Source organism: Macaca nemestrina, chromosome 10 (genome assembly GCF_043159975.1).
Source record: "Macaca nemestrina isolate mMacNem1 chromosome 10, mMacNem.hap1, whole genome shotgun sequence".
Taxonomy (NCBI): Eukaryota; Metazoa; Chordata; class Mammalia; order Primates; family Cercopithecidae; genus Macaca; species Macaca nemestrina.
This window is the reverse complement of record NC_092134.1, coordinates 83,709,171-83,733,238: the sequence shown is the minus strand read 5'-3', so window position 1 is coordinate 83,733,238 and position 24,068 is coordinate 83,709,171. Positions and strand designations below refer to the sequence as shown.

General features: G+C 45.1%; 2 protein-coding genes across 10 annotated transcripts in view; one reads left to right on the top strand and one right to left on the bottom strand.

Annotated features, from left to right (window-relative positions):
- LOC105492868 (formin like 3) overlaps positions 1-24,068 on the bottom strand; it is an 89,093-nt gene that overhangs the window by 45,144 nt on the left and 19,881 nt on the right. For 4 of the 9 annotated variants that reach the window (XR_011609161.1, XM_011760181.3, XM_011760183.3 and 1 more), the window contains exon 1: positions 16,919-17,316. The exons of 2 other annotated variants lie outside the window; for them this stretch is intronic. Coding sequence is in view for 6 of the 7 variants with exons in the window: in XM_011760181.3 (XP_011758483.1) it covers positions 16,919-17,044 (126 nt within the window). In the remaining variant the exon portion in view is untranslated. Of the gene's footprint in view, positions 1-15,977; positions 16,406-16,918; positions 17,318-24,068 lie in introns of those variants that run through there. 3 more of the 9 variants (XM_011760184.3, XM_011760189.3, XM_011760185.3) reach the window with 3 other exon arrangements.
- LOC105492866 (transmembrane BAX inhibitor motif containing 6) overlaps positions 17,615-24,068 on the top strand; it is a 50,823-nt gene continuing 44,369 nt past the window's right edge. The window contains exon 1 of the mRNA XM_071071768.1: positions 17,615-17,706. The gene's annotated coding sequence lies outside the window, so the exon portion shown is untranslated. The remainder of the gene's footprint in view (positions 17,707-24,068) is intronic.

Here is a 24,068-nt window from a genome sequence, read left to right as displayed (position 1 = left end):
TGTGGCACATAGAATCTCATAGACAACCTGAGGACATGCACTTGCTTTAATTCTCTTGTTCAAAATACAGTTTTAAGTACGTACATATTTTGTCTCTCCAACTTAGATAGCAAGCATTATCTTCTATTTCTTTGGTATACCCCAAAGCACTAGGGAAAGTGCTGTGTATACAGCAGGCACCTATGACATATTTACTTAATAAATTATGAAAGAAAAGAAAATGGAATGAACATTTAGAATAGACCCAAGACTTCCCAACCTAAAGCCTTCTTTGTTACACTCTTAACAACCTGTTCTTTGCCTTCCAAGAATATATCATAATTAAATATTTATTTAATATCTGTCTTTTCCTTTAAACTCTATGAGGGCAAAGGAATTCTTGATTTTTTCACCACTATATACCTAGTGATATCAGGAGCACATAGTAAAATTAAAATTAAAAATAAAAATCTTCTCGAATAGCAATGTCCTAGCGGGATGGCTAAGATTCAAACCCAAATCTGGCTGACTCTAAAGCTCAAATCTTTCCACCACACCCCTTAGCAAAGGAGAACTTGTTTGGTAAACTTTCCCCTATATTCTGCCACAATCCACTCAATCCACTCCAAAGCAGTAATAACAGCAAAGGAGAATCAACCCTGCAAAAAGGAAACTATAGTTAAGAAAGTGGGGCTGGGCGCAGTGCCTCATGCCTATAATCCTAGCACTTTGGGAGGCCATGGCAGGAGTGCAAGACCAGCCTGTGCAACAATGAGAGCCTGTCTGAACAACAGCAACAAAAAAACTGGGCTTTGGCATCAGGCTGCTTGGATTCAAATCCCAACTTTGCCACCTACTAGTGTGTGATCCTAGGTGAGTTATTTAACCTACCTGGACCTCAGTTTCCTCTTCTATAAAATGGAGATTAACAACAACTACTTCACAGAGTTGTGATGATTAAATGAGATAATGTGTGTAAAGTGTTTTGCATGGTGCTTGGTATACCATCATCACACATAAATGTTAGCTATTAAAATTATTAGCTATCCTTATTCCTAGGAGGCAAGAATCTAGAGAAAATGATTGTCATGGTGGTCATAGCTGCTGAACTGACTTGACTTTGAGAAGCTGAGATGCAGCACAGCCTAGAGCTCAGGTTTATTCTCTTTGCTGACTTCAAGGGCTATGGCTCTGCCAAGGCTGGAGATACAGCTTTCACTGGCCTGAAAATGAAAGAGGCTAAAAATATATAGCCTGCCTGTGTCTGGGGGACCAGGATCATGCCTACATTAAAGAATTCAAAATATAGCTTCAGGGCAAAAGAGCATCTCTTAGGATTCTTTTTACTGTGAAAATAGTGCCAAGCTCAGCACAGGGCACAGGGCAGTGGCCAGTTGCTGACCCCACTGGTGCCCTTTCTCTCTCTCGCATTTTTCTTTTGGCTTAGTGCAAAAAGTAAGAGAGGTGCTTTTTTTTTTTTTTCCCATTAAAAGTTGGGTCTGGCCGGGTGCGGTGGCTCATGCCTATAATCTCAGCACTTTGGTAGGCCAAGGCGGGTGGATCACTTGAGGTTAGTAGTTTGAGACCAGCCTGGCAACATGGCGAACCCCATCTCTACTAAAAATACAAAAATTAGCTGGGCGTGGTGGTGCACGTCTGTAGTCCTAGCTACTCAGAAGGCTGAGGCTGGAGAATTGCTTGAACCTGAGAGGCAGAGGTTGCAGTGAACCCAAGATCGCACCACTACACTCCAGCCTGGCTGACAGAGCAAGACTCCATCTCAAAAAAAAAAAAAAAAAAAGTTGGGTCTGGCTGGGCACAGTGGTTCATGCCTGTAATCTCAACACTTTCGGAGGCCAAGGCAGGCCGATTGCTTGAGCCCATGAGTTCAAGAACAGCCTGGGCAACATAGCGAGACCCTGTCTATTCAAAAAATACAAAAATTAGCCAGGCATGGTGGTGCACGCCTGTAGTCCCAGCTACTTGGGAGGACTGATTGAGCCTGGGAAGTTGAGACTGTGATCACACTACTACACACTGAGCTGTCTCCAAAAAAAAACTTCAGTCCACCCCCTCCCCACCCCATTTTTATTCCTTTTCCCTTAAAGGAGGAATACACAAGTAGATAATATAAAAGAAAAAACTCCAACCAACTCAAAGCTTACAGAATAAAAAATCAGTCACTATTCAGCCTCCAAACCCACTCAATCATCTCCATAGTTCACCAGTTCATAGGTTGGTCTTTATTTTTCTAGGCCTTTTTTCTATGTATTTATATACAACCACATGTGGCTTTTATAAAGCACTATATATACAGTCTTCTAATTGCCTTTTTATATTATATTTACACACACATATATATCTTGGAGATTCTCATTTGCCACAACCATTTATTGAGTGCCTACCCTGTGCCAGGTGTTTGGCTGTACAGTGATAAGCAAACATAATGTCCCCACCCTCATGAGTCAACAATCTGGGAGATGGATAATGAACAAGTAATCAAATAATTGTAAAATGGAAAAAGAATGAATAGGATGCTAACTAAGACAAAGAATAGTAAGTGGGGAAGATTTGAGAGGTGGCATTTTTAAAAACTGAGAGCTAAAGTATAAACTAGAATGAGTCATTTTAATATCCAGGCAAAGGGTATCCCAGGAGAGGAAACAGCTTGTGCAAAGATCCTGAGATAGAAAAGCGTTTGTCCTGAATGAAAGAGGGCTAATGTGGAACTTCATAAACAAGAGGGCAATAAGGTTAAAAAGGTCAGCAGGTGTCAAATGATGCAGTCCTAAGGGTCCGTGTCAGGAGTTTGCATTTTTCCTTTTAGTATAATAGAAAGGGAAGCCATTAAAGGTTTTTAGGTCAGTGAATGATGCTATTTAATTTACATTTTAAATTTGGATGCTTTGTGGAGAATGGATGGGAAGATGGAGATAGGGATAAGAGAGGAAAATGGAAAGCCAGTTGGTTGGCTGCAATATAAGTAAGAGCTGATCTTGGCTTAGACCAGGGCAGTGGCAGTAGAGAGAAAAGGGACAGGCAGATTACATATACATACAGAGATAAACAGTTTTTTTTCTTTTTCACTTTTTTTGAGATAGTCTCACTCTGTCACCCAGGCTGGAGTACAGTGGCGCCATCTCGGCTCATTGCAGCCTCTACCTCCCAGGTTCAAGTGGTTCTCATGCCTCAGCCTCCCCAGTAGCTGGGACTACAAGCATGTGCCACTACACCCAGGTAATTTTTTAGCAGAAACAGAGTTTTGTCACATTGGCCAGGCTGGTCTTGAACTCCTGGGTTCAAGTGATCCACCCGCCTCAGCCTCCCAATCTTGTTTTGTTTTGTTTGAGACGGAGTTTCGCTCTTGTTGCCCAGGCTGGAATGCAATGGCGCAATCTCGGCTCACTGCAACCTCTGCCTCCTGGGTTCAAGCAATTTTCCTGCCTCAGCTTCCAGAGTAGCTGAGATTACAGGCATGCACCACACCTGGCTAATTTTGTGTTTTTAGTAGAGGTGGGGTTTCTCCATGTTAGTCAGGCTGGTCTCAAACTCCCGACCTCAGATGATCCGCCCACCTCCGCCTCCCCAAGTGCTGGGATTACAGGCGTGAGCCACCTACAATCTTATTTTTTTTAAAGACAGGGTCTCATTCAGAGGCCCAGACCAGAGTGCAGTGGCACAATCATGGTTCACTGCAACCTCAAACTCTTGGGCTCAGGCAATCCTCAGGGATTAGACTACAGGAACATGCCACCACACCCAGCCAGTTTTTATTTTTTGTAGAGATAGGGTCTCACTATGTTGCCCAGGCTAGTCTCGAACTCCTGGCCTCAAGTGATCCTCCAGCCTCAGCCTCCAAAGTGCTGGAATTACAAGCATGAGCCACCGTACCCAGCCTATTTTTGGAGATGAAATCAGCAAGACTTACTCATAAAGTGGGTATGGAGAAAGGGAAAGAAAAAATTAAAAATAACTCCCAGGATTTGCCCTGAGTAGGTGAATGGGAAAGCAGTAAATTTAAGCAAGAAATGGACAATCAGGCTCTTCCCCATTCCTTTTTTTACGTTAAACAATGTAGCCCTGAGTATTCCTTACATGCACCTTCCGTCACGTGTAAACTGTTCTGCAGAATGGTTTCCTAAAAGTGAGGTGGGGGAGTTAGAGAACATGCGCATTTTAAATGGATAGACCCTGTAAGATGCCTCCTAAAATGTCTGTACCGAATTACTCTGCCATTAATATTGACCACGGACATTGTTGGTCTTCAAAATTTCACCAGATAATTAGTATATCAGGCCGAGCGCGGTGGCTCACGCCTGCAATCCCAGCACTTTGGGAAGCCAAAGCAGGTGGATCACCAGGTCAGGAGTTCCACGACTAGCCTGGCCAAGATGGTGAAACCCCGTCTCTACTAAAAACTACAAAAAAGGCCGGGCACGGTGGCTCAAGCCTGTAATCCCAGCACTTTGGGAGGCCGAGACGGGCGGATCACAAGGTCAGGAGATCGAGACCATCCTGGCTAACACGGTGAAACCCCGTCTCTACTAAAAAATACAAAAAAACTAGCCAGGCGAGGTGGTGGGCGCCTGTAGTCCCAGCTACTCGGGAGGCTGAGGCAGGAGAATGGTGTGAACCCGGGCGGCAGAGCTTGCAGTGAGCTGAGATCCGGACACTGCACTCCAGCCCGGGCGACAGACCGAGACTCCGTCTCAAAAAAAAAAAAAAACTACAAAAAATTAGCCAGCTGCAGTGGCAGGCACCTGTAATCCCAGCTACTTGAGAGGCTGAGGCAGGAGAATTGCTTGAACCCAGGCAGTAGAAGTTGCAGTGAGCCGAGACTACGCCATTGCACTCCAGCCTGGGCAACAAGAGTGAAACTCGGTCTCAAAAAAAAAAAAAGTATATCCTCTAAATTTTCATCTCCTTGATTTCCAGTGAAGTTAAAAAAATTTTTCTATTCTTTAACTTTTAATTATATAACTAATACATAAATGAATTATCCTTGCCAAAAAAAAAAAGTAAACATTATAGCTAGGCATGGTAGTACACTCCTGTAGTACCAGCTACTCCAAAGGCTGAGGTGGGAGGGCCCAAGGGTTTGAGTCCAGCTTGGGGAACAAAACAAAACACTGTCTCTAAAAAATATACAAATAAAAATTTCAGATGTAAACATTATAGATAAAGCTAAATTCCTTTTGAATCTGTTCTTCCTATCATGGTTCCTCCCCTACCCCCAAATCCCAGAGGTAACTAACTAGTGTTATCGGTTTTATCTGTACCCTTACAGATTTTTTTATGAATTTAAAATCTATATATAGAAAATAAATGATTAAGCATATTTTAGAAGTTGTTTTTCCAACAGTTCTTTTAGCGTGAATAAAAAAATATAACCAAAAGTATTTTCCTTAAGGCCTAAGTGACAGTTAAGCTGAGACCATCCCCGCTTAGTTAACCCCTCTGAGTGCTAGCTTCATATTGCCTGTAAAAAAACACTGCAGTGAAATACTGCCTCACAGAGTTGTTGTTAAGTTAAATGAGGTAACACATGTTAAAGTACGCAGCATACATTTAACAAATGTTAACTGTCTTTCCTTAATCTCTACAAGTTAAATCCAGGCATTTGGTGAGGACCAGACACTGAGCCATTCCTGAAGAGATGAGATGAGGGACTCTACCCAGAAAAAAGAGTGTTGTTTTAAAAAAGATTTTTTTTCATAAGTCCCCCAAAAGATGTAAATTTTCCTACAAAGATTCTGTTATGAAATATCCGAGCAGTCAAAAAAGGTACAGGTCATTTTTTTTTTTTTTTTTTGTAAGGTAGAAGAGAAGATTTAAGCATTGCTAGAGAAATAAATGTTCCATCCTTCTCCCAGGCACACGCTGGGAAGCCCACTACCCAGATATTCCCCAAGGACCTCAGGCCTGCAGGAAAGAGTTGCTGCTTTAGGCAGGTAGTACCTCCAAACACAGGATATTACCTAACCTTTGGCCGTTACTGCAAGAGGCCACTGGGTTCCTGGGATTTGTCCAAGTATAGTTGTCTCTTGGTATCCAAAGGGGATTGGTTCCAGGACCTCTCTAGAATAACAAAATCCCCAGATGCTCAAGTCTCTGATATAAAATTGTATAGTAATTGCATATAACCTACACACATCCTGCTGTATACTTTAAATCACCTCTAAACTATTTATAATACCCAATACAATTAAGTGCTATGTAAATACAGTTGTCCCTCAGTATACGCGGGGAATTGGTTCCAGGACCCGACCAAATGGTTCCAAGCCTGGTCCTGGAACCAAAATCTGAGCATACTCAAATTCCACAGGCCCCATAGAACCCATTTGTATGCAAAAGTCTGCCCTCCTTATAAGGTTTTCAATTCTTACCACTCAATTCTCATTTGACTGAAAAATCTGTGTATAAGCACACCCACATAATTCAAGGCCTTGTTGTTTAAGGCTCACCTACAGTTGTTATACTCTTTTGTTTACAGAATAATTACAAGAAAAAAAGGCTACATGATCAGTACATGCACAATTTTTTCAAATATCTTCTATCTGAAGTTGGTTGAATCCACAGATACAGAACCCACAGATAAGGAGGGCCAGCTGTACATCCTGTTATCTCCACCTGGATTTTCCCAAAGGTTGAGGGCTAGGGCCCTAGTTCAAAGGGGTAGACCCCACCACAAAGGATCCTTAATCAAAGTTAAATCAAACTGTCCAAGGGCCTGAATATCTCCCTTTGAATGGGAATCACCCAAGTTTCAATAAGCTCTCTTTGTTGGAACCACCAAGAGCGGCATTATTTTATCTGAACCAATAACCAGGGCTCCTTCTTACCAAAGATCAAGAGTACTAACTGTATCAAGGAGTTCCCGCAGTAGAGTTTCCTCATCCAGCTATCACTTCCCATTCCTCCAGGCTGGAAGCCAGGGCTTCCTTAGCAAATCCAAAAATGGGCTTTAAAACTCCCAAAGTACTACATGTGTTCATATATACATGGGAGGGGGAGGGGGAAATAGGGACCACAGGTTTAACTGGATTTCCAAAGGAATCTGTTACCCAAAAGATTCAGAACTACTGTTGAGAGATGTCTCAAACATATTCCCAACTTATAAAAACTTTTACTCTGGCCTGAGTAACTGACCAGGGGGTGAGTGTAGTATGTACACCCCAAACTGCCCCTTGATGAGTTTTACGGTAGAGCCCACAGTACAGAGGAATCAGGTATTAAACTGACAGGCAGAGGCAATAAAAAGAGGTCCACCTCTTTCCTAAAGGTGTGCCAGGAAATCGGAAAACCAAGAAAGCACGACATACCATGGCTCTGTCTTTCCTTTCACTGCTCTTGAAGCTTCATCCTCAATTGGCACACAGGACAAAAGAGGTACAGATAAGTGGAAGGCAAATCTCAGCAGGGATGCCAACCACATTTTGGGCAGGATCCTTCTTCATTGTGTGGGACTGACCCAAACATGACCCAAACACAGAGGGATGGTTAACAGCCTTGGCCCTCAGGTAGAAAGCCTAGCACTCCCAGTCAGTATGATAATCAAAACATCCTCAAGTGCTTCCAAAAACTCCCTCCTGGCCGGGCGCGGTGGCTCAAGCCTGTAATCCCAGCACTTTGGGAGGCTGAGACGGGCGGATCACAAGGTTAGGAGATCGAGACCATCCTGGCTAACAGGGTGAAACCCCGTCTCTACCAAAAAATACAAAAAGCTAGCCGGGCGAGGTGGCGGGCGCCTGTAGTCCCAGCTACTCGGGAGGCTGAGGCAGGAGAATGGCATAAACCTGGGAGGCGGAGTTTGCAGTGAGCTGAGATCCGGCCACTGCACTCCAGCCTGGGCAACAGAGCGAGACTCCGTCTCAAAAAAAAAAAAAAAAAAACTCCCTCCTGGGACAATACCTCCCTCAGTTGAAAGCTACTTTAACTTATGGAATTCTGAGAGGAGATAAAGTGGGTAAAGTATATACAATAAATATTTTTAGCACCTTTATAGGTTACAAAGTATGTTCACTATGTTGTCTCCTGTAAGCATCCTCAAAAATCTGTAGGATAGGTATTATCCTCACACGTCATAAACGATGAAATTGACTCAGAAAAGTTACAGGATTTGCCTAAGGTGCAGCTAAAAAAAAAAGACTATAAAGCTGGATCAGAACCTAAGTCTTCTGATTCCAAAACCAATGGTCTACTGCTTCCTTCCAGAACAAAATTTTTTTTAAGGTTTCATGGGAAACACTAGGGGGATCTATTGACTGGCTTCCCAGCTTCTGTGCAAAAACAAGAGCAGAAACTGCTCTAAGCTGTAGGTAGTTCTTAAAACCAAATATCCATCTCCTAAAGTACCCAACGACCAGGCAACTTTCTTAGGCACCGAACAATTAAAAGAGGACTATGATATTCTCCATTCTGAATTTGAGTAGAAATGAGCAAACAGGGGAGAAAGAAAGTACATATCTTCCCTGTTATTGTATATAAGGGACCCAGAGGTAAGATCACCAGCCCCAACTCCAGCTTTGGCTGTGACTCTGGGTGAGGGTGGGAAGGTGGTAAAAGAGATGGGGGTGGGGTATGAGGATAAGAATTAAACCATCACTAATATACAAGAGCCTAAACTTGTCCTCTACTGGCAAAATCTGCCATGTAAATAATTCTGCTAGCCCCTCGTGGTTCTGGACATTATTGAGAACATCTTTGAAGGACCTCAAAATACTTTATAAACTAAGAAGAGTATGCGTAATAGTAAAGCTGGAGGGGAGATACTGCACCCCACCCAAAAACAAAAAACAAAACAAAACACCCTATCCATGCCCTCCCCTACCCAACACACAAACCCCAACCCACAACTTTGTTGTGAGGTGATGGAAGACAGAAAGGGTAAGAGAACCTGGAAAGAGGAAGATTCTAAAAGAGGAAAAGAGAGGGGGAGAAGAAAGTGGGAAGCAAAGACAACAAGAGTATCTCCAGGACACAGAGGGAGCTTGACACTTCTACACCTTTCTTGGGGGACTGACTCTCTCTCCATGTGGAACGAAAACAAGATACAAAGACATAACTTTGCCCAGAGAGGCAAAAGAGAGAGACTGGAAATGGAATGCAGGAATTCCAGCTGCCCAGCTCAGTTCTATTCTGGAATCCACTTCACTTCTTCATGAATGACAACCTTAAATCCCTGAAGTTCTCACCTGCTGCTATTCAGAAGTACCCAGCGAGAAGGAGGAGAGGGGGAGCCTGTGTGCTGACAGGACCCTCCCCTACTCTATCTTCAAAGTAAAAGGTCCTCCCCGTTCTTTAAAGTCATTTCCGAACCGCGATGAACCCCCAGCCTTTCCCTGGCACTGCTATTGCTCAGCTCAGACGTGGGAGAAATGTTTCCCCAGAATGGAAGTGAATGGTCTGGCAGACCAGATGACACGCTGACTTCAGGCAGCCAGCACTGCTGTCCCATGGGCTTACTACAGTCACTTCTGGGGCACATACTTTGATGCTGACCACAGAACCAGGACCCTGGCTCTGCCCAGCCTCCCCAAGCAACCTCAGGGGCAGAGGAGGATCTGTGGTCTCATTTCCTCCCCACTTTGGCTTCTTTTTTCACTTCACTGAAGATTAGTTATTTCCACCAAGACCAGTTCCTGTTCTCACCAGCTGTAGCAGTTGTTTCCCCACAGACAGAATTATGAAGCACTGGTGTGGCTGCCACCTGGACTGTCCCAGCTGCAGAACACAGACCCAGTGAGTCCTGAGAAAGGGCTTTTTTATCCTAAAGTAGCAGGAAGAAAATAAGGGGCAGGAAGCAATTCTAAGAACTCCACAGTGGATACACTGGTGTCCATTTTATTATTTTAACTTTACATAATAGTTACAATGGTTTCATATGTGAAAAATATTTTATAATGAAAAAGCATAGGAAATGTATGCATTTATTACATTGACATATGTATATAATAAATCTCCAACAGAGAGCAAAGAGCGCAAATAAAAGATGGCCAAAACACTTGCAATGAACTGTTCAAAGAACTGCAAAGTAAAACAAGATACCATGTCTAATTAATCAAACTGGCAAAGGCTTTAAAAACATTAATCCACTCAGTAATGGTTGGCTTACAGAGAAAGGTAGACACACATATACTAAGAGTGGAAAAGGTAACTGATAAAACTTTTTCAGAAGATATGTCTCAAAGGCCTTTAAAAACCATATACCCTTTGGCCCAATAATTCCACTTCTAGCAATTTATCCTAAAGAAATAATCAGAGATGGACACAAATATTTATGCACAGGATGTTCAACACAGCATTATTTGTAACAGCAAAAAAAAAAAAAAAAAAAGATTTTAAAAGGGTAAGATAGGCTGGACACAGAGGCTCATGCCTATAATCTCAAAACTTTGGGAGGCCGAGGCTGGTGGATCGCATGAGGTCAGGAGTTCAAGATCAGCCTGGCCAACATGGCAAAACCCTGTCTCTACTAAAAATACAAAAAATAGCCAGGTGTGGTGGCACGTACCTGTAATCCCAATTACTCAGGAAGTTCAGGCAGAACTGCTTGAACCCAGGAGGCAGAGGTTGCAGTAAGCCAAGATTGCACCACTGCACTCCAACCTGGGTGACAGAGCAAGACTCCATCTCAAAAAAAGAAAAAAAAAAGCAACATAAGGCAGTGATAAAATATTACAGAGTACTATGCAGTAATGAAATCATGATACTGGGCCGGGCACAGTGGCTCATGCCTGTAATCCCAGCACTTTGGGAGGCCAAAGTGGGTAGATCTAAGGTCAGGAGTTTGAGACCAGCCTGGCCAACATGGTGAAACCCCATCTCTACTAAAAATACAAAAAAATTAGCCAGGCATGGTGGTGGGCATCTGTAATCCCAGCTACTTGGGAAGCTGAAGCAGGAGAATTGCTTGAACCCAGGAGGCGGAGGTTGCAGTGAGCCGAGATCGGGCCATTGCACTCCAGCCTGAGCAACAGAGTGAGACTCCATCTCAAAAAAAAAAAAAAAAAAAAAATGATACTAAAGAATATGTAAGCAAATGAGAAAATGCTTAAAATAGTCAATGAAAAAATCAGTTTACAAAACAATATACACAGTATGGTCCCAATTGTTAAAAAATATATATACATGTACATCAAAGTATTAATAGTAGTTGGTGAGATTACAGGTTTTATTGTCTTCTTTATACTTTTCAGTAAGTTCCAATTTTACCTATTAAACATGTATTATTTTCATAATCAGGAGAAAAGAAGCTATTCTCAATCCTCTTCCATCCTTTTAAAAACACTTTCATACATTATTCCCTCTTTTAAAAACTATTTGGAAATAAAAACCATTATATCCTACAATCTAGCAAGTTTTGAGTTTCTATCCCAAGGAAAACTCTAAATATTGAAAACACTTTGTATGCCAAGATGTTCATCACAGCATTGTTTATGATGGCAAACAGAAGCAAAAAACCTAAATGTCTAAGAAAAGGTGTATAGGTAAGCAAACAAAGGTACATTCACTTGATGGACCATCATACAAGCATTTAAATGTTTACAGGCCAGGCTCGGTGGCTCTTGCCTGTAATCCCAGCACTTTGGGAGGCCGAGGTGGGCAGATCACCTGAGGTCAGGAGTTTGAGACCAGCCTGGCCAACATGGTGAAACCCCGTCTCTACTAAAAATACAAAAATTAGCCAGTCGTGGTGGCAGGTGCCTGGAATCCCACCTACTTGGGAGGCTGAGGCAGAAGAATCGCTTGAACCCAGGAGGCAGAGGTTGCAGTAAGCAGAGATAGTACCACTGCATTCCAGCCTGGGTGACAGAGTAAGACTATCTCAAAAACAAAACAAAACAAAACACGTACAATTACTAACCTGGGAAAACTAATGAAATAACAAAAGCAAAAAACAAACAAACAAACAGGATAAAAAACATATATACCGGCAGGGCATGGTGGCTCATGCCTAAAATCCCAATACTTTGGGTGACTGAGGTGGGAGAATCACTTAAGTCTAGGAGTTTGAAACCAATGTGGGCAACAAAGCAAGACCCCATCTCTACAAAAAATGAAAAAATTAGCCAGGCATGGTGGTGCATGCCTGTGGTCCAGCTACTCAGGAGGCTGAGGCAGGAGGCTTGCTCGAGTCTGGGAGTTCAAAGCTGCAGTGAGGCGCAGTGAGCCGTGATCATGTCACTACACTCCACCATGGGTGACAGAGCGAGACTCTGTCTTAAATAAATAAATCAAGCATCAAAACATTGTATAAAACTCTATGCAGAGAAAAAAATATAAAGGTTTTAAAGCACATCAGCTGCATTTGGTAAATGAACTAAGAAAATATTTGCATTTGGTAAAGAAACTAGAGAAAATATGGATGTTTTTCTTTAACCTAAATCTTTAGTCTTTTCTTCTTTCTGAATTGTCCCATACTTTCTTTAGAGAATAAGTATTACTTTAAGAGGAAAAAAACAAAAAATGCTGAATCTCCCTCTGGGCAATGAAAACATTCCCAAATGACAGAGTCCACTCTATCAGTCCCTTCCCAACATGCAGGCTTCCCCCAGACTAAAGCAGGGTCATATCAGGAGGTCAAGGGAACAAGACTCCTCTCTGTGGCCTAGGGTCTTCTCTGTGGGGTCTCTGAACAAGAAGAAGGTTCCTCTGACCAGCTGCTGTCAAAGGCCCTTTCCCCGCCCCCTCCCAAGTTCTATTCCAGCCTGAACTAATTCACCACAATCCTGAGGGCTGGGAAAAAAATTTCCACCATGGCGATTTGGAACCTGATATTTAGTCCGTTTTTCCCAGCCCCTTTCTGTGTCAAAGGAGGCCCCTCAAAGCCTCTTAGACAACTAGCACCCAGGCCAACTTAGCTCCCACATCAATGCTACATTTACAGAAAAACCCCCAAGTTGTCAGTCATCACCAGGGAAATGTGAGAGGAGGAACTGCAGCAGGGATAGCCCCTGTCACACAACCCTACCCTCATGCCCTGAAAGCCTCCTCCTGAGGGATATGCAGGGCTTTTTCTGGCATCAGAACTTTGAGACTCCATTTCAAATCTGTACTAAATCAACAAAGAGAAAAATCAGAGTACAATCACAACAAAGACAGAGAGCTATCCTTTCAAAGACCTTAGAGCCCTCTGCCTCCTTTCTCTAGGGAAAATCCAGTACTGGCCAGAATACTAGCTTCTGAGCAACTGAGTTTGGGTAGTAATCTAGTTTGGACCAAAACACAGACTTGGACTGTATCAGACCAGAGATTGGCTCTCATTCTGGTATTCATAAAGATGAACTCCATTAATTGCCCCAACCCCAAACTTCTCAATACCCAACAGAATGGGAAGTGCTGCTCAGATAGGGGGTAAGGAAGGATGCCAAGAAGCAGTGTAACACAGAAGCTTCACAACCTTTTTCACATCGAGGCACACCTAGAAAATAATACTGTTTGTACAGTACATGGGGTAGAAGCTGATCCCATCCAGAGGGAACTGACTGGGAACTTTAGCTGCCCCTAGGAATAAGGGGAATCAGTATCCCAGCACACCTGTGACCCATCTGCAACACACCAGTAGGGAAGCCCTGAATTAAGGCACTGGGCTGGGTTAGGATTCTTGGAATCAATGTCCTCATCAAATCTTCTCATAGCCGTCATCTCAAGCTCTTCAACTTGGGCTGACAGATCATATGTCTGGAACAGAAAGCTGGGAGCCTGTGGTCTTGACTCAGCACTGATACAACTTCCCCAGCGGAGGATACTCTTCAGGGGGTTTTCCACAGACACACTGGGGCTGAGGAAGCCATCCAGCTTACAGCAGCAGCCATATTCTGAGACTGGATATACACAACAGGGTAATTGGTTTTATCAGATTTTTAAACTTTAAAACCCCTTTTTGGGAACACAAGTGATCTCAGATCTGAGTCACTGCTGAGAGGTACAAACTTAAAAGCTACCATTTACTAAGCATATAGTAGATGCCAGACTCTGCTAAGTATTTGACTTCCAATTTCATTAAATCCACACAACAACCTCATGTGGCAAATGCTATTATTATCCCCATGTATAAGAGGAGACTGGGACTCAGATTAAGTAGCTTGCTTGAGGTCAAACACTCTTCTAACCGAAGACTATGGATGAAACAGTATTTGAATCCACTCTGATTTGAAAGTCCGTATGCTTAACCAGGACACCACTATGTCACCTCAACAAACCTCCCAAATAGCTTTTTAAAAAAACCAAACCAGTTATAATGAAGCTGACAATCCGGGAAAGAAAAAGGTGATAAAGGAACAACTTATCTGTTTCAAGCCAACAACAAAACTAAGCTAATCTGGCCAGGCACCGTGGCTCATGCCTGTAATCCCAGCACTTTGGGAGGCCAAGGCGGGTGGATCGCCTGAGGTCAGGAGTTTGAGACCAGCCTGGCCAACATAGCAAAACCCCATCTCTACTAAAAATACAAAAATTAGCCAGGCATAGTGGCACGCGCCTGTAATCTCAGCTACTGGGGAGGCTGAAGCAGAATTGCTTGAACCTGGGAGGCGGAGTTTGCAGTGAGCTGAGATCGTGCTGCTGCACTCCAGCCTGGGTGACAGAGTCAGACTCCATCTCAAAAAAAAAAAAAAAAAAAAAAAAAGCTAATCTATATTGAGTACTTACTGAGTACTTACTACATTGAGCACCTTATATACAGGGGCTCACCTAATTCTCACAATCTCACCAGAACAAGATTACCTCCACTTTACAGATGAAGAAAAAGTCTAGGCTCAGAGAAGTTAAGATACTTGCTAAGCCAGAGTCCTTGCTTTTTCAACTACACTATGCTTCTCCTGACTGTTCAGGAAATACATTTGAGCCTGTACCTGGGTCAAACATCTAACTCACAGTCAGTACTATTCCCAAAGCATGGTAGAAAAGGTACCTTTCAGAACAGTGGACACAGGGACACTTAAGGGCCCCCAGAGAAGAACTCAAATCCCCAAGAAGGGATAATTTCCCTGTATTGGAAAACTGAAGTGAAATCTCATCTCCTGAGACAACTAACTAGCTCTGGCCTGCCCTGTTCCAACCCTTCATCAGCAGCAGCTCAGGCACACAAAAACAAGACCAAAATAAAAGGCACGAGAAAACAAATCAAAATTTTATACAGAAAAGCAGGCAGGCAAGTGGGTGGTCCAGTCCCCCGTTTGACCTGGGTTCTCCTGGTGCTCTGGTTAACTAGGACACCACGTGCATTTTGTGAATATTAAGCCATTCGTTTGCTAACTAAACAAATTGGTCAACCAAGGGCCAATGAGAACATGATGGATTCTGGTTCTGAGCTCTCACAAAAAATGGCTTGGCAGCGCCTACCTAAGGCAGCCTTCCACCCAATCCACCTCACCCCATCCCTTTCTCCCCAATTTCTATAGCTAACTTGTGTCAGCTTGCTGGGGGTTTTCACACCCCCACTGGAGTGCAGATCCCCTCCCACTCTTTTCCCCAACAGTTGGGCTCTTGTTCTCAAGGCCACTAAGTCCGTCTCTTCCTCAGCCTGTGAGATGGTCACAGCACATTGGTAATCACTGACTCACCCGATCCCCCTGAGGAGGCTGGGGGAAATGCAGAGGGCCACAGGATGTATGGCCCACATCCCTTTGGCCCTTTGCAGAGCTGGCAGGCAGAGAGGTGCCAGCGACACCACTTCCCCTTGGAACACTGTAGACCCTCTTTGAGCCAGCTCTGGTACCAGTGGGCTGATGTCAGGCTCTCTACCCTCGAAGAGGCCAAGATCTCTAGACAGCTCCACTGTTGCCAATAGATCTAATCTCCTTATTCCAAGGCAGATGAAATCCAATAAGGCTGCTAAGTCCACAACTTATCCCTCCTCACGGGCAGAGGCAAAGGCAAAGTCGGCCCTTCAGGCCATACCAACAATAACGCCAGAATTATTACTGCTTCTCAGATAACTATTTGGGGAACTGAGAACTATTTCCCCAAGTTTCTCAAAGATTAACCCGGTTTACCAATGTTTTCGCTCTGCAAAACTTCATTTTCAGCGGCAACATTTTCTCTGGCTTCTTCCCAGTGATACCAGCTCAGAACCTCTCGCTTCATAGAGCCACTGACATCAATGACCAATTCCCATACCAAAGAAGAATCCTAAAGTCAGCTCTAAAAATCCATTTACACAGACCGTTTGAAATCTACAGAAAGACTAAAAAGCACAGGCTAAACAACACAAACCAGTCACGGTGGCTTAACATGAAAAGGGGGGGAGGAGGCGGGATGGTTTGTGTATTGTTTCACTTGGAAAAATACACCAGTGAAATGGTTTATCCACATGTTCAGCCTTTTAGGCAAATCCACTATAACTTAGCAGGATGCCTGCAGGCCGTTCTGAAAATAAGCAGAATGGCACACTCCTTATTCCACCCCTTCAGGAGCTGCCAGCCCCTTCCCTATCCCCCTCTCCCCCCAAACATCTGGTCTGGGCTGGGAGCGGGACCCACTCCCTGGGAAGCCTCCATGTTCGCAGGAGAGGCGGTGTCCTCACTCAGGGAAGCCTGCTAAGAACCCGGCCGCGCTTCTGAATTCCCCCCACCGTGAGAGGCTCCTGGCTGAGAATGCTAGGGACAGGGAGCCTGGCGAGGAAGCAGGGAGACTGCAGAAGGGCAGCAGAAGGGGGAGGAAGAAGGAGGGAGAAGCCTGGTTCCCAGGACGGTCCCGAGCTGGGGACTTCTCCTAAGCGTCCAGCGGTGGAGGCGTCGGTCCCGAGATCCCCCACGGGACTGTCCGGGCCGGCCAGCAGCTGCTCAGAGGTTCCTGGGAAGAAACTGGAGGCTGAGATCCGTCCGGGACCCCGACTGAAAGGGTGGGCGGGACGGGGGCTCAGGACAAAGTCCCAGCTCGGGCGTCGAGACCTGAGGGGCGGTAGGCGGGGGAAGGGGCTGGGCTCAGCTCTCACCAGCACCAGGGCGAACCTTTCCTCCAGCTCACAGGGCTCAGGCATCGGCATCTTGCCGGGCGGCAGCAGCAAAGGGACAGAGGGCGGCTCTCCCGGGCCCCCCTCGGCGCTCTCCAGGTTGCCCATCGCTGCGGGGCCCCCTCAGGGGCCTCGGCCCCCCACCTCCACGCCCCGGAGCTTTCGGCTCTGCGGCTCCGACCAGGCTCCTCCTTCAGCGCCGGCTCCCCTAGTCCCGACTCCTCGGCCCCGTCGGGGTCGCCGGTGGTTCCCTGGAGTCCCTCAGGAGGCGGCGCGCGGCGAGGGCGAAGGCAGCGTAGCGGACAGCCGCACCGAAGCGAGGGGGACGGAGGCAGCCGGCTCTTGCTCACACCCGCCGCCTCGCCGCGATCGGCTAGCCGCCCGGGCGCTGCCCCTCCCCGCCCCCCGCGCTCTTTCCCTTCCCCCCAACCCAACGTCGCTTCCTCCCACCCACTCCCGGCCGGGACTCGGGCTTCCCCCGCGAGCGCCGACTGCAGCCAGCCCGCCGCGCGCCCCATTCATGCAGGCCCCGCCTCCCTCCCAGAGGCCTCCCAGGCGACCCGGCCCGACCCGCCTGCGCCCGATTGACGGCCGCTTCTGCCAATCACAGGTCCTCCCGCCCTTGACGGCCTGGTGCAGGGCACCGAGCGCTCCCTGGCGGCCTCAGCCGGGATCGAATCACCGCGGTTCCCAGAGGTTCCCAGAGGCGCTGGCCTGGACACCCCGGGAATGGGCCGTACCTTTTCACAAGGAACTCATGATGTATACAAGTAAGTAAAATATTATACAAGGCATGGCGTACAAAACTACAAGAGAAGTAGAAACAAGCAGGATACTCAGAAAAGGGAGAGAGTCAGTATCCGTTAAGAGTCGGGGTGAGGGGCCGGGCGCGGTGGCTCAAGCCTGTAATCCCAGCACTTTGGGAGGCCGAGACGGGCGGATCACGAGGTCAGGAGATCGAGACCATCCTGGCTAACACGGTGAAACCCTGTCTCTACTACTAAAAAATACAAAAAACTAGCCAGGCGAGGTGGCGGCGCCTGTAGTCCCAGCTACTCGGGAGGCTGAGGCAGAAGAGTGGCGTAAACCCGGGAGGCGGAGCTTGCAGTGAGCTGAGATCCGGCCACGGCACTCCAGCCTTGGCTACAGAGCGAGACTCCGTCTCAAAAAAAAAAAAAAAAAAAGAGTCGGGGTGAGGGAGATCATGGTTGGACCAGGCATTGAGGGATGAGGAAGCCCTTGCCCGACAGAGGCAAGGGAAAAGACATTTAGGAGGAGAGGAGCTTAACCATGGTCACAGGCTCATCTGGCTGCGTGTGAAAATGGAGAAGCGGGAGAAGAACGCTGTTCTGGGCTCAGTCGGCGGGTGGGTCGTTGATGATGCGGTGGACATTTGTTGTCTAGCCGCCATCTTCTTCCAGTGATAGCATCCCCTTTTCTTTTAGGAAACCACCTCTCCCCTCTTCTCAGTCTAAATGGAGCTGAACTTTATCCCCGGTTCCGAAGGGCCCCAAGACCCAGGCCCAGTCAGTTACAACATTTTCCTCCTCTACTCTTAGACACTGTTTTAGGGATTGTCACTTGACCCAAACCCAGACAATATGATATATCCAAGGCTTTCTCTGTAACAATCAGGAAAGAGGCACTCACTCTCTCTCCGTTTAGGCTGCAAAATTGTTAGAATGTAAACCTGCAGCCGCTGGTGGTCTCTTATCATCACCTGTAACACATCAAGCCTGCTTGAGAATGAAGCCAATGCAGAGGAAAGGCTACGAGACAGAAGAAAATTCTAATGACATGCCAAAAACCTGGATCTAACCATGCCTGAAGTTATCACCTAGATTTTTCATTGATTTATTCAACAAACATTTATTTGAAAAAGCTTATTCTATGCCAGATACTATTCTGGGCATTGAAGATACATCTGCAAACAGCATATACATTGTGTCTTCTTAGAATTCACAATCTGTGTAGAAGGAAAGATAGACAATAAACTAGATGAGTAAAATGTATAGATGTTAGTGATCAGTGGTATTAAAAATAAAACTGAAAGGGGATAGAGATGGAAGAGGCATTAAGATTTTAAATAGAGTTGCTTACTTGGGAGGCTGAGGCAGGAGGGTCAATTGAACCTAGGAGGTTGAGGCTGTAGTGAGCCATGTTCATGCCACTCCACTCTAGCCTGGGTGACAGGGTGACTCTGTCTCAATAAATAAGTAAATAAAGCTGCTGCTTGTCACAGGCATGATGGCTTCCAGGTTAGTTTTCAGAGCTGGAGTGCCAGCCACATAGGCCTGAGGGCTTACAGTCCCAATGGGGTGGTTGCAGCATGCTTCATGGCATCTGGAGGTGGTGTTCCTACTGATGACGAGCAGATGACTGGGCTGGAGAGGGAGGTCATGATAGCCATGTATGAGACTGGACCCATACAATATACTACCCCAAAAGGCAGCTTCAGGCACCAGGGAAGACCCTAACAGCTCCCTCCATCACCAAGAGAATAGCGAGCTGCATCTGTGAAGAGGACAACAGTGCTGTCAACTGGTTCTGGCTGCACAAAGGCGAGACCCAGCGATGCTCTAAGTGTGAACCCATTACAAGCTGATGCCCCACCAGTTGGCCCAGTGAGCCCTGGCAGTAATTGCTCAAAAATGTGCTGTAAAGTATCTTCTCTCCAATAAAGACTAGCCATTGCATTGGCTCCTTCTTCCCCTCCCTCATAATAAATTTTTTAAATAGGATGATCAAGGAAGGACTCACTAATAAGATAGCATTTGGGTAAAGATCTGAAGAATGTAAGGAAATAAGCTATATGACTATCTAGCGAAGAATTATCCAGACAAAGGGAATGGCAAGTGCATACTATGCCTGATGTATTAGAAGAACAGCAAAGATGCCAGTGTAGCTGGAGTGCAATGAGCAAGGAAAAGAGTAGTGAAAGATGAAGTCAGAAAGGTAACCAGAAGCCATGTTGTGTAGGATATTGTAGGTTATTGTGTGAGGACTTTGGTTTTCTCTAAGTAGGATAGGTAGCCATTGGAGGATTTTGAGCAGAGGAGTGATATGATCTAACATGTTTTCTAACAGGGATCACTCTGGCTCTTGCATTGAAAACAAACCAACTGAAGTATGCACAGGGAGACTAGTTAGCAGGCTAATCCAATCATTTGGGTGAGAGATAGTTTGCACCAGGGTGGTAGCTGTACCAGTGGAAAGAAATGGTCAGATTCCTTATAGACTTTAAAGTAAAGCTGATGGAATTTCTTGATAGTTTGAATGTGGAGGGTGAATGAAAGATAACTGCAAAGTATTTGACTTGAGCAACAAAGACGGTGGAGTTTTCACTAATTGAAATGGGGAAAATGAGGCCGGGCGCGGTGGCTCAAGCCTGTAATCCCAGCACTTTGGGAGGCCGAGACAGGCGGATCACGAGGTCAGGAGATCGAGACCATCCTGGCTAACACGGCGAAACCGCGTCTCTACTAAAAAATACAAAAAACTAGCCGGGCGAGGTGGCGGGCGCCTGTAGTACCAGCTACTCGGGAGGCTGAGGCAGGAGAATGGCGTGAACCCGGGAGGCGGAGCTTGCAGTGAGCTGAGATCCGGCCACTGCACTCCAGCCTGGGCGGCAGAGCAAGACTCCGTCTCAAAAAAAAAAAAAAAAAAAAAAAAAGAAATGGGGAAAATGATAGGAGGCGTAGGTTTGGTGAGGGGAATTGGAAAGGGAAGGTCAGGAACAAGTTTGGGCCATGTGGAGTTTGATTTGCCTTTCTAACATCCAAGTAAAGATAACCACTAAGCAATTGGATATATATGAGTTTGCTTTTCAGACTCATCTATGTCTTATTGCAATTGCACCCCACTGGGACTGCAAGCCCTCAAAGCCTACATGGCCAGCGTTCCAGCTCTGCAAAGTAACCTTGAAGCCATCATGCCTGCGACAAGCAGCAGCTCTACTTATTAATTAATTTCTGCAATTTGGCAATGTAAATTTGGAAATCATCATCATATAGATGCTATTAAAGCTAGTAAATTCTTTTTCTAACTCACTCTGCATTGGGTTCCTGTTGTTTACAACCAAGAGGTAGAAACTAGAGGTAGAAATGGTCTTTCCAAACCATTGAAACCCTTTTCTGTGAAGCTCAGCCTCTTCTAATCAGTGAAAAAATTAATCAGTTCACATCTTAACCCCTTTCTTCCTCTCTATTTCTTAGCCTAAATACGTGCTTTCCCAACTGCTATAGCAGACTCGTCTAAGCAGAGGTGTTATACCAAGACTGTAGACTTCCACTAGACAAAAATTGAGAATTCAAGAAGGGAATAATTCATCAGTCATTTATCATGGATGCACAAGGAACATATAGCAAAAAGAAGAAACTTGATAGGACAGCGAATAGCAGTGTATTCACCTTTGTGTGGTCTCTTGATCCCTAGCCTTTTAATTCTGTTTTTGCTTACCTCAAGCATAACCACCAGATTTATATACTCTAGGGTCTTTGGGGGTCTGCTAGATTACTGCTTTCATTGTTAACTCCCTGTTCACCCACCTTCAAATGCTTACTTTCTATAGGATAAAACTAAAACTCCTTACTCTGATATTTGAGGGTCTGTATTATCTCCAAACTCTAATGTATTCTAATCAAATCAGCCCTTTGCTTCAGCTGGAAAGGTCCATTTCCAAACATTAGTTGCTCATTCTTATGTCTAGCTTTGCTCTTTGTGGTAGACAGAATAATGGCTCCCAAAGTATCCATATCCTAATCCCCAGAACCTGTGTATATGTTATCTTATGTGGCAAAAGGGACTTTGCAAATGTGATTAAGTTACAGATCTAGAGATAAGAGGATTATCCAGATGATCTCAATGTGATCACAACAGTCTGTATAAGAGGAAAGGCCAAAATGAGGGAGGGGGATGTGATGACAGAAGTAGGGGTCAGGGTGAGGTGGGGCCATGAGCCAAGGAATGCAGTAGCTTCTAGAAACTGAAAAAAGTCAAGGAAACAGATTCTCCTTTCAATTCTCTATAAGGAACATGACCCTGTCAACACTTTAATTTGAGCCCTGTTAGACCTAATTTCAGACTTCTGATCTCTAGAACTATAAAATCGTAAATCTGTGTTGTTCTTAGCCACCATTTGTGATAATTTGTTAGAGAAGCAACAGAAAACTAACACATTCTTGCTGCGTCCCTGATCTGGATTTCTTCTTCCTTCTACTCCATCTATCCAAATCCTACCCAGGCTTAATACAATCGTTAGGTTTATTGGGTGCTTATGTACAAAACATCTGACTAGATACCAGTAGATAAAGAATGAATGCAAGATAAAAAGATGAACAAGAGACCTGCTGCCAACTTCAAAAGAGCTCCAAGTCTGCAGCAGGGGAGGCAAGGTAGAGAGGAGTATGGACCCAGTTTGAAGGAACCACATAAGATCATTGGTATTATATTGGTGGGTGCCAAGTTTCAAATCCCATCCTGGAGTTTTCCCAAATTCAAATGATCATGACTCTTGTTTCCTCTACTTTTCATTTAGAACTTATAGATATGCAACTCTTGGTTCCTTTACTTCCTTGTTGTTTAATTTTTTTTTTTTTTTTTTTTTTTTGACAGAGTCTCACTCCGTTGCCCAGGCTGGAGTACAGTGGTGCAATCTTGGCTCACTGCAGCCTCCACCTCTGGGTTCAAGTGATTCTCCATCCTCAGCCCCCCGAGTAGCTGGGATTACAGGTGTGTACCACCACATCCAGCTAATTTTTGTATTTTTAGTAGAGACTGGGTTTCACCAATGTTGGCCAGGCTGGTCTCCAACTCCTGGTGATCCACCTGTGTAGGCCTCCCGAAGCTGTTTAATTTTTTGTATATGTCTTGTCTGGTCTGTGGAGCTTATTTGTTTATTTAAACATATATATACATATATATATCCAGTACCTCTTTTGTTTCAGGTACTAAGGAAGATCCATCTATGAATAGGTGTCTTTCTTCCCTGTGCTTACAACCTAGTAGGAATCTAAAAGCCTCTCAAACTAATGTTTACAAAACAGTATGATAAGTATTGTCATAGAGGGACATGCAAAGTGCTACTGAGAGAACTGGGGAGTGGATAACACTTGAGCCAGTGCTTACGGGCAAATAGATGTGCCAAATGGAAAAGAGAGAACAGTGTGATGAGAAGGTGATGGAAAGAAGGATGATCAGGAAGGAGAAAAGGCATTCCAGAATGGGGAACGATACAGGTGAAAATGGATTGTTTGAGCAATAGTAAGAAATTCAGTGAAGCTGAAGAGTAGGGTGTGTAGCAGGAAGAGAGGAGATAAATCTAGAAAGACAGGTCAGATCAAGTTCAGAAAGAGCCCTATGCTAAGGTAAGAAGTTTGTCCTTTTTTTTTTTTTGAGACAGGGTCTTGCTCTGTCACCCAGGCTGGAGTGCAGTGGCGTAATCTCTGCTCACTGCAACCTCAACCTCCTAGCTGAAGTAATCCTCCCACCTCAGCTTTCCTAGTACCTGTGACTACAGGTATGTGCCATTATGCCCAGCTAATTTTTGTATTTTTTTTGTAGAGATGGGGTTTCACCATATTGCTCAGGCTGGTCTCAAGCTCCTGGGCTCAAATGATCCTCCTGCCTCAGCCTCCCAAAGTGTTGGGATTATAGGCACAAGCTACCATGCCCGGTTGAGTTTGTCCTTTATTATGTAGATAGTAGCGTGTCCTAGACAGTTTTTAAGTAAGATCTATGGAAAAATTTCTTTAGGAGCACTTGAAAATATAGAGGGTCGGCCGGGCGCGGTGGCTCAAGCCTGTAATCCCAGCACTTTGGGAGGCCAAGGCGGGTGGATCACGAGGTCAGGAGATCGAGACTATCCTGGCTAACATGGTGAAACCCCGTCTCTACTAAAAATACAAAAAACTAGCCGGGCGTGGTGGCGGGCGCCTGTAGTCTCAGCTACTTGGGAGGCTGAGGCGGGAGAATGGCGTGAACCCGGGAGGCGGAGCTTGCAGTGAGCCGAGATCATGCCACTGCACTCCAGCCTGGGAGACACAGCGAGACTCCGTCTCAAAAAAAAAAAAAAAAAAAAAAAAAGAAAATATAGAGGGTCTACAGAAATGACATAGAGAAGATAGAAGCCTGA